General features: G+C 38.8%; 1 protein-coding gene and 1 long non-coding RNA gene across 2 annotated transcripts; one reads left to right on the forward strand and one right to left on the reverse strand.

Moving 5' to 3' along the window:
- The first annotated feature begins 661 nt into the window (after positions 1 to 661).
- On the forward strand, positions 662 to 2,152 carry LOC113773117. The gene is made up of 3 exons (XR_003468752.1): positions 662 to 712; positions 1,425 to 1,586; positions 2,087 to 2,152. It is a non-coding gene; the product is annotated as an uncharacterized LOC113773117 (long non-coding RNA).
- Positions 2,153 to 12,483: 10,331 nt separating this feature from the next.
- Positions 12,484 to 16,287, reverse strand: LOC113774070. The gene is made up of 4 exons (XM_027318641.1): positions 16,175 to 16,287; positions 15,943 to 15,988; positions 15,496 to 15,582; positions 12,484 to 13,074 (listed from the first exon to the last, which is right to left on the reverse strand). Exons 1-4 carry the CDS (start codon positions 16,285 to 16,287, stop codon positions 12,484 to 12,486), a joined length of 837 nt encoding a protein of 278 aa, XP_027174442.1.
- Positions 16,288 to 16,828: the final 541 nt, after the last annotated feature.

Below are 16,828 nucleotides of genomic sequence, written 5' to 3' on the forward strand. Positions count from 1 at the left end.
TCTTCCGACTTATTATTTTTTTACCAATAATCTGAATAATTAGCTGAACAACACAAGCAACAATGATGGTCAGGATTTTTTTCTTGTAAAACTCTTTTTCTTTCTCATCATCAGGACTTCTCTAGCCTTTTGGATTTTTTGGATACATATAATTTGTATATATCTGTGATGTTGCAGGTGGAAAATTTTGGAAATGTCTTCTAATATCTAGCATCTTGATGGAGTGAGATTGTGTAAACTTTTTCCCGATGTTGAAGAAATTAGAGTATTACAAGTCTCCTCCGGCTTCAAGATGGTTAAGGTTGGACTTGGATTTTCTCTCTCTCAACTTTCTTCCCTATATTTTTTCATTTTTTTCTTTCCTATCATTTTGGCCATGTTTGTAGCGCTTATATTGTTCCTTCTACTTTCTTTATCGTAATAATACATCCAACCGATTCATATGGAAAATGGCAAACAAAAGCACGAGAGCTAGCGGTCCATGCAGAAAAGATATTTTTTAAGAAAGGGTGCAAGGCTATATGATTTCATTTTCTCTCTCAAGAAAAACACGAGAGCTATTAAGAAAAATGTTCCTTTCATTTTCTCTCTCTCTGAACTCAATATATGATTTCACTTTGAAAGTGTGAGAGCGCGCATTATAATTCAAAGTATCAGTGGTGCAAAAGAAATCAAAGTATTAAGAGTCTCCTCCGGCCACAAGATCCTTAAGGTTGGAGCTAGATTTTCTCTTTCTTAGCTTTCTCCTCTGTGTTTTTTTTTTTCCATTTTTCCCCAGTGGAAGTATCAATCTCCGTTGTTTGCTTTGCATTAGAAAGGTAGAGCTTCAAAGCTTTTTCCCTTCAATAATCAATTCCTAATTTTTTCCTTGGGATCTTTTTTTTAATATCTTTCTGCATTTATTGGCTATCTGGATTTATTTTTAGATATGTGTAGTTGAAAATTTAGATATATGTTTCCTTCAGGTGCAATCTTTGAAAATCTTTTGTTTTCTTTTTGACTGTTAGTATTTCTATGTAGATCATAGTTTACTCCTATTTCAGGTTTTGTCTGGGCATGAAAAGTTTCATGGGATCTATGTTCTTGATAAAAGGTATGCCTTTTGTATAAAATTTGGTTGTATAGTTATTTGTATACAATTTACTCTTTGAACTCTTATTCTTTTACTCAATTGAATTTGATGATACAATAAATTGTATTTTTTTGCTCATTGGTTTTTTAGGGATAGAAGAATTTAGGAGTTCCATACTTGTTGAGATTGAGAGTAATAGGCTAAGATTTCAATATTTATGTTCACTTGCAGGCTTTTTATTATTGAAATTTGTGAATTTTTTTTGAGATTATAGTAATTATATTAGAATCTTAGGAATTCATGAAGATTTTACAAATTAATTTTTCAAAGCTATCTTTGGGGAGAAAAATAGGTGAATGGCATATGATTCAAGTTCAGGATTCTAGTCCATGGTCCAAAGAGCACGAACGGTTACAGTTGAAGCAACTGTTGGAAGCTCTATTGCCTTGCAATAGTTTTTTCAAATCATTTCTAGGTTTCGATCTAGGAAGCGGCAGACCATTGATTTACTTGCGTAAGCCTCTTAATTTTTTTTCTCAATTTTTGGTTTTGGCTTTGATTTCATTTTTTTTTTGTTTTGACAAACCATTGATTTCCTATTCAAGATTGTGGTATGCTGATACTTTTTCTTTGTTTTCATGTATATTGTCTTCTCTGGAGCTCTCTTCCACTTTAGCATCATTTTTACTATAATCGGTCTTCCTCTTGAATTTTTTTGTTGGTTTCTATGTTTTGTAGGATATAGATTCTGTAATCTATTGTTCATATTTGAGGTTTAAATAATTTGGTGGATGATTTTCATGTATTCCATTTACTTTGCCTTGCATTGAAGCTCTTGCCTTTGCCATCTTTCGGTAGATTGCTTTATAATTTAGTGCTAGCTGGTCTATGCTTGGTTGTTTGTTTTAATCTTTCCCATGTATGGAATGTTTTAGAAGAAATATTATGCAATTAGGTTCTCTTGTACCACTAAATTGTCTTTGCATTAAATTACTCTTTGATTTTGCTTTTCAGGACCAGTTGGTTATTCAATGTTGAAAGATTCCATAGGGTTCATGTAGAATGATCAATTTTTGAGGTAACACTTTTTTGATCTGTCTCCATTTTTAATTATCTACTTTTTGTGTTTTTTGTGTTGTTCCGATTATCCCCAACTCTTCTATTCTTGACACACCTACTCTTAATGAATAAGTTGCTTACAATCGTTCTTTTTTACATGTTTTCAAAACCTGATTTTGTCTTATGGGCTTAGGTTCTTAGATAAAGAGTTTGAACTTTTGGAGGTTGAGGAAGGCAAATGTTCCAGGACCTTAGATCATTATTATTTTTCTCAATAAACGTTATAGGTTTGTATATTGTGTTCTCGAGTCAATTATGAAATCATGACCCCAGTTTCAACGGTGATTTTGTTGATATTTGTTGGTTATTTGGGTTTTTCACAAACATTATGTGGATTGATGGTGTTGTTTTCTGCGCTTAGATTGTGGTATGTTATTTTCGCAAGACTGCGGCTATCCTTTGTGGTCGGCTTGTGTATTCCTGTGAATTGAATGGATTAGGTAGGTTTTTTTTGTTAGTACTTATTATTGGCTGCATGTATGTGTGTTGTACATTGTGCAAAAGTTTTTGTGAGCCTTGATTTTTTGCCTGCTTTTTTCCCTATGTTATTAAAATCAAAATTATCCGATAATGGTGGACAGACATTATGACGATGTATTGGGATGATGACAACATGAATTTTGGTTTGACCGAGTGTTTAATGTGTAGGCATTTAAGTGATTATCTGTCATTGTTTTTACTCTTGCACAACTCTAATCATCTATCCCCCAGTTCTTCTTTTCCGCCTTCCCTTTATTTTCTTTCCTTTGGAAAGGAGCGGTCCGCCATTTGTGACCCCTCCATAAACAACTAGCACTATGAATATCAATTGAGAAGTTCCACATTTTTTTTAAAAAAAAAAAAGAAAAAGCAAAAAAAAAAGGAGAGGTTCCATGAACACAGACCAACCAAATGGCCCCTATGTAGCATGTTCCCTATGTAGCATGTCGAAAAATCAACTCGAGCAGCCCTCTTTGATTGAATTTTGTTTCTTTTGGAGTTATATAGTCTTATATTATTACACTTAAAGTTAAAATTCTAATCCAACAGTAGTGTATATTTATTTTACACACAAAACTGTGGTTGGTTCGAGTAACTATTGCCTCTATTTTTTTTTCTTTGATTCATTCTTCAATTGTTAATTGTCAACTGTTGCAATGTATTCATTTGTCTAAGCTTCTATTTTGATGAATTTTGAGGTTTTGTCGGCAGATTAGATTTTTATTGATTCTTGGTATGTTCAAGGATGCTTATTCTGAAGTTTTTGTGTTGTGATATTATAAATCTATACTCATTTTTTGGTTGTGGTTTACTTGACATTTCTAATTTGCTTACTCCAATACTTCAATTCCTGTACTATATACAGGTTATAAGGACAGTTGGAGCATCTGGATATCTCAAGCCCTTTCAATTTCAACATTTTATTAAGGTACCCTCAATTTGTTGCTTTATTACTTCTCTTTTAAGCGATTCAAAATAACTTTTGGTCTCGTTAATATCTGCCGAGTTCTTTTTTTTTTTTTTTTTGTGAAAATGGTTATTTCTTTATCTTTTCCAAATGTTGAAGCTATAGAATTTTGAAATTCTAATTACGAGGTTTTTTCATCTGTATGGCATCTCTAATTCAATTACACATGAAGTATAGGGAAATTCTACTAGCAAGAAAATAAGGTTTTTATAAAATGTCAAAAATGGGTCAAATTTAGGAAAATTATATATGTGATGAGTATCATTATTAAGTTGTTAAGCTTAAAACGATTTATAAATCTCAACTTATCAACCTTTGTTGTAAATCTCTAATAATAACTGTGATTTATTTGATGAAATTATTTAACTTGGTTCTTGGTACAAAACAATTGAAGCGTAGACAAACTCTGTTAAAATATGTATTGCTAAGTTATCTACTTTTGCAAAACACAGCTTTGCCAAATCAAGCATAAAACCTTTCTGCACTTTTTTTTGGCAAACCCCGTACACAGGGGTGGGATGCCAACCCAATATTTTATTAAAATGGCTCAGAAAACAGGATACAGGAGGGCATACTATATGTTAGGGCCATAAAACAAGTGAACTACTCCCTTACAGTGACAAAATGAACTCCTGACGAACTAGAGTTATCTAAAAAAATTAAAGCTCTTGGTCTTGCAGGTATCTGAGACATGCTATGAAAAATAAACTGGCCAACATATCCAAGATTTGCTAAAGTGTCTGTGACTGCATTTGCTTCTCTATAGTTGTGAGATAGTGACCCTCTAACAGCTGCTAAGAGAGACTTGATTCTTTGAATAACATTACAAAGCGGCCATAGAGAAGAACCCCTCGTTGATACCAAATAATCCAAGGACTCTGAGTCCACCTCAGCCAAAACATGCGACAGTCCCTTGTGCAAGCAAGCCTGCAGCCCATTTAACAGCTCATAAGCCTCAGCCTCTAGCACTTCCGTCTCTCCCAGCTCCTTGTAGAAAGCCAAGGTGACATTTCCATAATGATCACACATCACGCCACCACCTGTTGCCTTACCATTCACCATGCTAGCATCCGTAATAAGTTTCAAGAAACCTAGCGGGGGAGCTAACCACATAACAACCACCGCGGTTTTCCTGGTAGCTTGCTGAATATCGAAAAAAAACCTTGCAATATGGAATCCAAGTCCCCCACCAATTGAGACTGCTTCACCCTAAAAGATGAAAAACGTACTGCACCTGGGAAATTATATCCGCGGAGGATATCTTAACCCATTCAAACCTTGCTGCATTGTGACTCCACCAAATATAACAAATGACCACTAAAGGAACTGCACAGCGAATGTGCTTGAGAGCACCATTTGGACATGATAATATCCACTGCAACAAGGCAGAACTAAAGCAAGGATGATTGACATAAGCCAGCCCAAAACCAGTATGAACGAAGCCCCACACTTGGTGAGTTAAACTCCCCTCCAAAAAGATATGTCGCACCACTTCCCTCTGATCACAGCACTGGCACTTGGAAGGGAGATGAAAACCCCGCTGCTGTAGAATCTCATCCAGTGGCAAACAATTATGTAGCAACTGCCAGGCAAAAAAGCTGATCTTTAGCGGCAAGAAGGAACTCCAGACAGCTCGCCAAACCACTAAAGAATTTCTCTTTATCCGAACCAATTCATAGGCTGATTTAACCTCAAAACAGCTAGAGGAAGAAACATTCCAAATTAGTACATCCTTGGCATCCCTTTGCACCTCCAATTCTAGTATAGAGGGCACTACACTCGGTGGCAGCCATTGCCTAAGCAACTGCACATTCCACGCTGAATTGTCAAAGAAGTCCAAAACGAGAAACGGAGAAGGATTAACCATGGAATAGTACGAAATAAGAGGGCTTTTAAAACCCATTTATCCTTCCAAAAATCTACTTTGCCCTCCATTATTTTCCAGAAAATTTGCTCTTCAGCCAGCTCCCGAACCACACCAAGTCTTCTCCAAGTGTGAGATCCTTGGTTCCCATCTGACAATAAGGGATGGATACCTGCAAAATATTTTTACTGCATGAAGTGAGCCCAAAGAGACTTCCCCTCTCTCAGCCGCACCCAAATTTCATGCTAAAAGCTTCCTTTGTAGCCGTGAAGTCCTTAAAGCCAAGACCACCTTCTTTTACTGGCAAACAAAGACGTTCCCACGTACGCCTATGCGTATGTCGATCAACGCCGCCATCCCATAAAAAGCCATTCAACACGTGACCTAACAATATGATCCAAGACTTGGGAGGGGCTAAGACCTACAAGAAATAAATTGGAACAGAGGCTAAAACATGACAAAGAAGAGCAATTCACCCTCCGTGGGATAAAAACTTCATACTCCAACCATGAATTATAGCTTTAATCTTAACAAGCAACCCCTCAAACAGAGATTTATGCAATCTACCCACATACAAGGGAGTCCCCAAATATCAAACAGGAAACACTTCCCTCCTAAAGCCAAGAATTGACATAACTGGTTTTAACTTATGCTGAGCCAAATTTGGCGAGCAGATGAAGGAACTCTTGGCAATATTCACCCTTTGCCCTGAGACTCGCTAATAATGATCCAGAAAGCATTTAATCTTCTTCAAACTATTTCTGGCTAACCTTGTAAAGATCATCGTCTCATTCGCAAAAGAGAGAATCGGGTAACGAGTTTCTGAAGAATGATAAAACATTCGTTTCCCTCCTTCGAACAAGTGCTGGATTCCACGAGTAAGAAATTCTGCTGCAACAACAAAAAGTGCAGGAGACAAAGGATGTCCTCGATATACCCCACGGAAGGATTTGAAAAACCCCGTCTGGTCCCCATTTATGAGAACCGAGAACCAATTATTAGATAGGGTCCGATACACTAAGTCGATGAACCATTCCCCAAATCCAAGCCACGTAACATCGACATGAGAAAAGCCCAGTCCAACCAAACATAAGCCTTTTTCATATCTAATTTAAGAATTAGATTCGGTTCTTTAAGCTTCCTGCCAATGTCCATCATTAATTCCTGTGCTAATAATATGTTACCTTCAATATGCCTTCCCAGGACAAACCCCGCCTGATACTCCGATATTATCTCAGACAACACCTGATTAATCCTCAAAGCCAAGATTTTTGACAGAATCTTGGAACTGACATTACGTAGACTTATCGGACGGAATTCATTCCACTTTGCTACTACATTTTTTTTGGGACCATACTACCATTGTGCTCGTGATACCCTTTGGCTGAGTCCATGGTTCGAAGACTCGGCCGAGACCGTGTCAGGACTTCAAGCAGAATTCCTGAGATAGAGCTGCGATGCAGCTGTGGAAATGAAGAACAAGAGGGAGAAGGGTAGGAGAGATAGAGAGGAGAGCGAGAGAATGAAGACTTGAGGAGGAAGAATCAATTCTGTTATTTCTCTTCATGCCTCTGCAATTGCAGAGAGCTCCTTATATAGGAAAGAACTACACGATCACTAACCCACTTAACAGACTGACATGCTGACGTCATCTGACTCAGCACCTTAACTACCTATAACAGAAACTGTTATTATTTATTACTATTTACAATTAAGCCCCCCAAGTCCTGACAATCCCTTCCCCTTATGACTAGCCTTGTCCTCAAGGCTGGAATTGAGGGAACTGGTGATTGATAACAGATGCGTCTTCCCAAGAAGCTTCACAGGAGTCCATGTGAGACCACTTAATTAGATATTGGATCACAGGTTGATCCTTCCTGAGGATAACCCTCCTCTGCAACACTGCCTCAGGTTCTAGTATGCAGTGATCCTGCATATCAAACTCTGGTATAGTGGGGGTGGTGTGCTGATCCGGGCCAATCATTTTCTTGAGCAAGGATATGTGAAACACAGGATGTATCCTGGCCCCCTCAGGTAGCTTGAGCCTGTATGAAACCTGACCCACCTTTTCCAAAACCTCAAAAGGGCTATAATATTTAGCTGCTAGTTTAAGACTCCTTCTGATGGCTAAGGACTGTTGCCTATAAGGCTGCAGCTTCAGGAAAACATAATCTCCAACTGCTAGGGTCCTCTTAGTTCTGTGCTGATTGGCAAAATAAGTCATTCGTTGCTGCGCCTTGTCCAATTTCTCCTTAATGGACTGAGAGATTCGAATTCTTTCCTGGACCAGGTCCTTGGCACCTGGAATAACTGTATCCTGATATGGTCCCAATGGTAAGTGTGATGGTTTATATCCATAGAGAACTTCAAATGGTGTGGTCTGCAGTCCGGAATGGAATGTAGTATTGTACCACTGCTCTGCTAAAGGCAGCCACTTGTACCAGTGAGTAGGGTGCTCACTGGACATACACCTCATGAAATTTTCTAAACATTGATTGAGTCTTTCTGACTGACCATCTATTTGCGGATGGTAGGAAGAGCTCAGGTGTAGTGCTACTCCCATCAATCTGAATAATTCCTGCCAAAATTTGCTAGTGAAAATTTTATCTCTATCACTGACAATAGACACTGGCAGTCCATGGAGCTTGTATATATTGTCCAGGAAGAGTTGTGCAACCTGTGTGGCTGTAAAAGGATGTCTGAGCGCTAGAAAATATGCATATTTTGTGAAGCGATCGATGACCACCAGAATGGTATCCATTCCTTGTGACATAGGCAAATTCTCGATGAAGTCCATAGTGAGGTGGGACCATGCCTTATCAGGGATAGTCAAGGCCTGCAACAAGCCTGGGTAAGGCACATTTTCATGCTTTCACCTCTGGCACACGTCACAAGCACTGACAAACTTGATCACATCTTGCTTCATTCCTTCCCAATAGAATAAGGCTTTCAACTTCTGATAAGTCCCTCTTTGGCCTAAATGTCCTCCTAGAGCAGTATCATGGACTGCCTTGAGTAGGGAGTTCCTGATACCATTTGCTGACCCCACTACCAGTTTCCCTTTGTACTTAATGATGCCATCTAAGATCTGATAATCACTCCCTGTGTGTGAGTCCAACAAGCATTGAGCTATAACAGATTGCCAGTGCCCATCCCCCTCATAGCTTCTGCATAATTCCTCCATCCACTTGGGTTTGACTACAGAAATTGCTAGGAAGGAGTTCTCTTGCTGGTCTTCCTGGCCACAGAATGCTTTCCTAGATAGAGCATCAGCAGCAGTGTTATCACTGCCCTTCTTATACTGTATCTCATAGTCCAGGCCCAACAGTTTAGTCAACCACTTGTGCTGCAAGGGTGTAGTTAACTTCTGTTCTAACAAATACTTCAGTGACTGGTGATCAGTCTTAATGATGAAATGGTGTCCCATTAACTAATGCCTCCATTTGGTCACAGCTAACACCAAGGCCATTAACTTCTTCTCATAAACAGATAGACCCAAATTCCTTGTTGATAGAGCCCTACTGAGGTATGCTATGGGATGAGAGTCGTGCTGCAACACTGCACCTATGCCTCCATTACTGGCATCTGTCTCAATCACAAATGGCCTCTCAAAATCTGGTAGCCTGAGAACTGGTGAAGTACACATGATTTGCTTAAGTTTCTTAAAGGCAGCATCTGCTTGTTCATTCCAGCAGAAGCCATCCTTCTTGAGTAGGTCTGTCAATGGCCTGCAAATGATACCATAATGTTTGATGAATCGCTTATAGTAGCCCGTAAGGCCTAGAAAACCCCTTAATGCCTTAACTGAGTTGGGGGTAGGCCAATCCAATACATCTTTGATCTTTCCTTCTTCCATACTCACCCCCTCTGATGAGATCATATGTCCAAGATATTCAATCCTCTGCTAAGCAAATGAGCATTTAGACAGCTTAGCATACAGCCGATTCTCTCTCAGTACCTTCAGTACCACCTCCAGATGTTTCACATGTTGATCCAGATCTTTGCTGTAGACCAGTATGTCATCGAAAAATATTAACACAAACTTGCGCAGACAGGGCTGAAAAACCTTATTCATTAATGCCTGGAAGGTGGCTGGAGCATTTGTCAGCCCAAAAGGCATGCCTAGAAATTTATAATGCCCCTCATGAGTTTGAAAAGCAGTTTTGTGCACATCTTGGACTTTAACTCTAACCTGATGATACCCTGCCCTCAGGTCTATTTTGGAATGGTATTTGGATCCACATAACTCAGCTATCAGCTCCTCAATATTAGGAATGGGATACTTGTCCTTAACAGTCAATTTATTCAGGTGCCTATAATCAACAAAAAAACGCTAGGTGCCATCTTTCTTTTTGACCAACAACACAGGTGAAGCATAGGGACTATTACTATGCTTAATGATTCCACTGTCTAGCATTTCCACAACTTGCCTTTCTATCTCAATTTTTTGTGAGTGAGGGTACCTGTAAGGCTTGATTTTGAAGGCTTGAGCATCTGACTTGAGGGGTATGGCATGGTCCAAACTTCTCTCTGGTGGTAAGCCTGTAGGTGCTGCAAACACATCCCTGTACTTGTCCAACAACTCCTTGACTTCAATAGGTGTCTCAATATCTGGATTTCTCTCTTGAATTCCCTGAGATATACTGTAACAGCTATGTTTGTAATTAATGAAGTCCCTCAGGTCCTTGTTTCTCAACAGATTGAGCTACGCTTCTGCCACACATCCCTGCAGGATAATTTCTTCCGCTTCACTATGAATAGCTATATTTAGCTTGTGAAAGTCAAATGTGATGGGGCTATAATGAGCCATCCAATCCACTCCTAAAATTAGATCCTATCCTCCTAGCTCCATGATCCTCATGTCAAAACAGAACTTGTGATTATTAGTGGACCAAAGCACCTTAGGACTCTTAGTGCATCCTGATACCATTGAGCCATCCCCAATGACGACTGTGAAAGGAGTGGTGACCACATATGGCAATTCCAGAGCTTTAACCAGATGGTGGCTAATGTAGGTGTCTGAACTACCTGTGTCCACCAGAATGTGTATGGGAACTCCCTTGATTTCTCCCCTGAGAGTGATTGTTTTCCTCTTTAATGCCTCAGAGAGTGCATGGAGCGATACCTCCATCAATTCTCCAGGGTTGCCAGTCTTTTCATCTTGCTCCCCTACAGCATCCAAGAATTCTCCTTCATCTTCCTCATCGACTACCATCATGTTCAGTTGTCTGTTCTTGCACTGGTGTCCTACTCCAAAACATTCACCACACTTGAAGCACAGTCCATTATTCCTTCTAAATTGTATTTCTTGTGGCGATATTTTCCTGATTGGTGTAGTTGAACTAGTCTCACCTTTGATAACATTAGTCGGTGGAATTTTATAGGTATTTGGAACAGCGGTAGTACCTTTGTATAAGCCAAACTTAGGATCAACAGGTGACTTTGCTAACTGTTTAGCAGATCTCTGCTGCAGCCTCCAGGCTTCTTCCTGCAGTCTGGCTAAATCCATAGCATCTGATACCCTGTCTGGCTTCAATATTTTCACCATAGTCTTAATTTCATCTCGCAATCCACTAATGAAGCTTGAAACGAAATATGATTCGGATAGGTGAGGATTTTTTACTAGCATCAATGATTTTAATTCCTCAAACCTTTCCTGGTAGTCCTCCACTGTTCCTACTTGCTGCAGCTTCACTATGAATATGCATATTTTCTATCGCTCAAACATCCTTTTACAGCCACACAGGTTGCACAACTCTTCCTGGACAATATATACAAGCTCCATGGACTGCCAGTGTCTATTGTCAGTGATAGAGATAAAATTTTCACTAGCAAATTTTGGCAGGAGTTATTCAGATTGATGGGAGTAGCACTACACCTGAGCTCTTCCTACCATCCACAAACAGACGGTCAGTCAGAAAGACTCAATCAATGTTTAGAAAATTTCCTGAGGTGTATGTCCAGTGAGCACCCTACTCACTGGTACAAGTGGCTGCCTTTAGCAGAGCAGTGGTACAATACTACATTCCATTCCGGACTGCAGACCACACCATTTGAAGTTCTCTATGGATATAAACCATCACACTTACCTTGGGACCATATCAGGATACAGTTATTCCAGGTGCCAAGGTCCTGGTCCAGGAAAGAATTTGAATCTCTCAGTCCATTAAGGAGAAATTGGACAAGGCGCAGCAACGAATGACTTATTTTGCCAATCAGCACAGAACTGAGAGGACCCTAGCAGTTGGAGATTATGTTTTCCTGAAGCTGCAGCCTTATAGGCAACAGTCCTTGGCCATCAGAAGGAGTCTTAAACTAGCAGCTAAATATTATGGCCCTTTTGAGGTTTTGGAAAAGGTGGGTCAGGTCTCATACAGGCTCAAGCTACCTGAGGGGGCCAGGATACATCCTGTGTTTCACATATCCTTGCTCAATAAAAGGATTGGCCCGGATCAGCACACCACCCCCACTATACCAGAGTTTGATATGCAGGATCACTGCATACTAGAACCTGAGGCAGTGTTGCAGAGGAGGGTTATCCTCAGGAAGGATCAACCTGTGATCCAATATCTAATTAAGTGGTCTCACATGGACTCCTGTGAAGCTTCTTGGGAAGACGCATCTGTTATCAATCACCAGTTCCCTCAATTCCAGCCTTGAGGACAAGGCTAGTCATAAGGGGAATGGATTGTCAGGACTTGGGGGGCTTAATTGTTAATAGTAATAAATAAAAACAGTTTCTGTTATAGGTAGTTAAGGTGCTGAGTCAGATGACGTCAGCATGTCAGTCTGTTAAGTGGGTTAGTGATCGTGTAGTTCTTTCCTATATAAGGAGCTCTCTGCAATTGCAGAGGCATCAAGAGAAATAACAGAATTGATTCTTCCTCCTCAAGTCTTCATTCTCTCGCTCTCCTCTCTATCTCTCCTACCCTTCTCCCTCTTATTCTTCGTTTCCACAGCTGCATCGCAGCACTATCTCTCCTAAACTGCCGCCATAAGGTCTTTTTTTATTAACTGCCAACAAGTTTGATAGAATAATGCCAAGAAGCCATCTGACCCTACTGCATTATCTTTGTCCATATCAAACACCACCCAACTCACTTCCTCTTCTGTGGGCATCAATTCTAACCTACTTCTCTGCTGTAGAGAAATACTATGAAGAAAGAATGGTATATCATTCAGTCTCGCAACTCCTGCCTCAAACCGAAATAATGCACTAAAAAACTCCACAGCCGAAAGCTTAATCTCCTGATTGGTCTGTAACCACTTTCCATCCTCATTTTTTATTCGGGCTTTGAAATTCTGATTCCGGCATTGTCGAATCATTGCATGGAAATAGGAGGTATTAGCATCCCCTTCCTTCATCCATTTGACTACAGCTTTTTGCAGCCAAAAATCCTGTTCAATGGCCAACAAATGCGTATGCTCCGTCCTCGCTTTCCCCAACCTCACACGCTCTTCCTCCCTTCCAGACCGATCATAAATTTTCTGGACTCGCAACAATTCCCTCTCCGTATGTTGGACACTACGACCAATGTAACCAAAACACTCGCAATTCCATGATTTCAGTACCTTCCACAATCTTATAAATTTTCTTAAAAAAAGCCACCATCCCCTGAGTATGTATCGGTTGATTCCAACTTTCTTCTACCGTAGACATAAAAATATGATGCCGAATCCAAACATTAAGAAATCTAAAAGAACCTTTCCCATCCAAGCCACTTGAGGATTTGACCAATAAAGGAGAATGGTTTGACCGCCCCTAGCCAAATGAGATACGTGAACCAAACTATATGCCACCTTTCTGCATTTGATGAAATGTAATAGGACATAAAAGAAGTATTGTGACATGTTTCTTAATTATTTAAGCACTTTGCACAAACAGCATTAACATGGTTAAAAACATAGTTACATTAGTGTATGAAATTCTACATTCGAAATAGGATAATAAAGCACCTAAAGGAGTAGCTATGATGGCATTTGCTTAGTATAAGTATTGTCCAGATATAGTATTAACAAATCCAAACACTTCTGAGAGAAACTGCATGATGAAACTTGCAAAACAAATTGACTTGGATTTTTCTCTTATGTTTAGAATTCTTTTTCTGTGGTTTATATGCTCAACAATCAAATGCTTGCATGTCGTATAAGCAAGTGCAAGATTTACTGTAATCCAAAAAACATGTCTGCTTCTTTTGGATCAACTTTCCTTTATTTTCTTATAAATCTAATGCATTCTTTCTTCTTTTGGCTATCTAATTCTTCTAATTTTAAAGTTGCAAAGCTTCATAATCATGTTAAGAACAATAATGTCATTTTTTGATTTGTCATTTCTCCATTTTTTGTGCTTTATTGCTTATAATTTTGCCATATGTTCATCTTCTGTGATTTTTTGTTTTTTTTAAGGCTGTAAAAGCTCAATTCGACACATTTCTGAAAAAAATTTCCCGTCTACTTTGTTGAGTGATGAATCATTCCATCTCTTGATATTCTCTCATTTTTCTAGATTACAAAACCTTTAGAAGTACTGCAAAACTTAAAAAAAAGGGACAACATAGACAACCTCAATAGGTTGTTTGCAGGAAAGTAAAAGAAATTTTTTTTCGTTATAGAGACACCAAATCTTCTCAATTGTTATTTAGTTTGTTTACGGATTGTTATCCTTAAATGTAGCAGTATTATTGCACTAAATGTTTAGGGAAGTTCCTTTTTTAGAAAAATATTGTTACAAGAACTCTTACTTTTATCTCCTGTCAAGGGATTTTTTTGTAAAATTACTTGGCTTAGCTTATCTAATTTATTTGTTTTGTGGTCAAACAAGGTGGAAGAAGAGGATGCTTGGAGCAAGTGATGGTGATTATGATATAGGCTTTGAGATTCAATTGTGACAAGACTTTAGTATTTGTGTTCACTTGAAGCTTTTCTAATACTTTTTGAATTTTAATTATAGTAATACTTTTTCATATTAGAGCAATTATTTCAAAATCAAGTTTATGGTATTTTTGTGGTCTGATTCATCCATTTTCATTTTTCCTTCTTATATTAAAGTCCTTAAAAAGCACAAGTCTCTTTCCATGTATGGTTCAATTTAAGATTTGGAAGATTTGCTAGAAATATTAATATGTTAATCATGGTTTGCTAGCAGAAAAGGTTAAGTCTCTTTCGATTTATGGTTTGATCCAAGCGTATTCTACTTTAATTCAGAAATTGATACGATTCTCAATACGCCAAGGCGAACCAAGAATGTGAACCACAAGCTTGGACCTAGATTAAGGATCAACGTTTGGGGATGAATGTTTATGATCGATCTTGGACCGCTCAAGAAAGACCAAAATGGTAAAACGACACCACAATCAAGGTAAATACTTGATTGATAAGTTGTCGAATCACCTTAGATCTACTCTAAGATATTCAATGGTGGTTTTCACAAGCCAAAAGAAGCTCTCTCACACAAGAAAGAATTTCTGAAAATTTTCTCAAATTTTATTCAATGTCCCGAAAATGTTAAAACTAAGGTTTATTTATAATCTTTTACATGACTAACTCCTAATCAAACTAGAACTCACTTAACTAAGCATTAACTACTAAAAAATTAACTCTTAATTCGGCCAACATGGCTTACTATGGTCAACATGACCTTTTAGCCATTTATTCCACTAATAAATTACTCAACTTGATAAACTAAAGCTGTTGGAATTTATCTAAGCAAACAGCACAAAGAAACTCAAACCAAAAACTAGAACATTAACTAATGAAAATGACTCTTTATAGCCTCAAACTCGGCTCAACGGCTGGCTTGGCTTCTTTGGTAGCTAGATACTGCATCATTCCCCTCCTCTTAAAGGCGATTTGCCGACAAATGGAAACACGAAAGGTAACATGGCAGGTTACATGACGTTAGGTCATTCTTATGAGGAACACGATCAAGAACTTTATCCAACACAAAGAACATCATGTGCAATGTTTGCAAAGGCTGCTTGCAGCACCTTGAACCTCACGGTCTAATTTCAATTCTTTCGTATCAATGAGATACGAATCCTCAAATTGGTGCGTAGCATCTTCCATGACCATTTGCTTAACCTGCCCAAAAGAAAGAAAACTAGTAGTAATCAAGTTAGTATAGGTACAAGAAGGATCCAGCTCTTCTTTGATCATGCAAACAAGTGTTGTCTTCATCTTCTCATTCTTGGCCAAATTGGCTTCCTTTCCTCTCTCATGCATTGCTCTTTTCGTTTGGTCACATTCTAGCTCATATTCTTCATGTAGCCTCACTTGATCCTCATAGACTTGTCTAGGGGTAAGAGGAATAAGAGTAGTCTTTCTATCACCAAGCATGAAGGAATACTTCTTAGTTCGACCATCGAAGTTGACAGTTTTGTCGAATTACCAAGGATGACCTAAGATCAAGTGACTTGCTTGTATTGGTACCACGTCACATACCACTTCATCTTCATACTTACCAATGTGGAATGGAACCTTCACTTGCCTATAAACACGCTTACCACCATCATTAGTTAGCTATTGGAGTCAATATGGCTTAGGGTGTTTGGTGGTTGAAAGAGAGAATTTCTTAACCATGAACAAGCTCGCTACATTCGTGCAACTTCCACCATCAATTATTAGACTACACAACTTGTCATTGATATGACAATGAGTGTAGAATAATTTTTACCTTTGCATATCATCCTCTTCTATAGCTCGGGCAGCAAGCACTTTCCGGACAACTAAGAATCCAACTTTACCATCAACGGGCAATTCTTCCTCCGAGTTATCACTTTCCTCCATTAAAGGTGGCATACCTTCACAATCGTCCTCTTTATCCGACACAACTTCTCCATTAGATAGGATGAGCATGATCCTTTGATGGGACATTGAGATGCAAAGTGTCCAAAACCTTGACACTTGAAACATTTAGCATCCCTACTTCGCGGTTTTGGAGTACGTTGACCAATTTCCACCTCGGATTTAGCTGCTGGTTTAGCCTCACTTAGTTTCGGTTTTGATGGTTGAGAAGCTCCCATTGTCTTGTCCTCATCTCTTGAAGGAAAATTTCGCCAATTTCCAGCTTGATGGTTGGAATTTGAGCGAGTGTTACCCCTCCTCTTGAGGTGCATTTTCACCATCACCGCCTTGTCCAACAACTCATTTATATCTAGATACTGTTGGAGCTCAACTATCTTCGCAATTTCATGCCTCAAACCAATTAAAAACTTGGACATTGTAGCTTCTAAATCTTCTTGAACGTTGGCTCTCATCATAGCCATCTTTGTCTCTTTGTAATAATCCTCCATGGACATATTGCCTTGAATAAGAGTTTGTAATCTAT

This window comes from Coffea eugenioides, chromosome 6 (genome assembly GCF_003713205.1).
Source record: "Coffea eugenioides isolate CCC68of chromosome 6, Ceug_1.0, whole genome shotgun sequence".
Taxonomy (NCBI): Eukaryota; Viridiplantae; Streptophyta; class Magnoliopsida; order Gentianales; family Rubiaceae; genus Coffea; species Coffea eugenioides.

Bases quoted from the DNA above. Each gene is read 5' to 3' on its own strand.
- LOC113774070 (XM_027318641.1), bottom strand. From the start codon at position 16,287: ATGGAGGAAAGTGATAACTCGGAGGAAGAATTGCCCGTTGATGGTAAA. The intron at 15,989-16,174 runs GTAAAAATTATT...GCGTGTTTATAG, and splicing joins GAAGAGGATGATATGCAAAG to GCAAGTGAAGGTTCCATTCC. The intron at 15,583-15,942 runs GTATGTGACGTG...TCTTTTGGGCAG, and splicing joins GTAAGTATGAAGATGAAGTG to GTTAAGCAAATGGTCATGGA.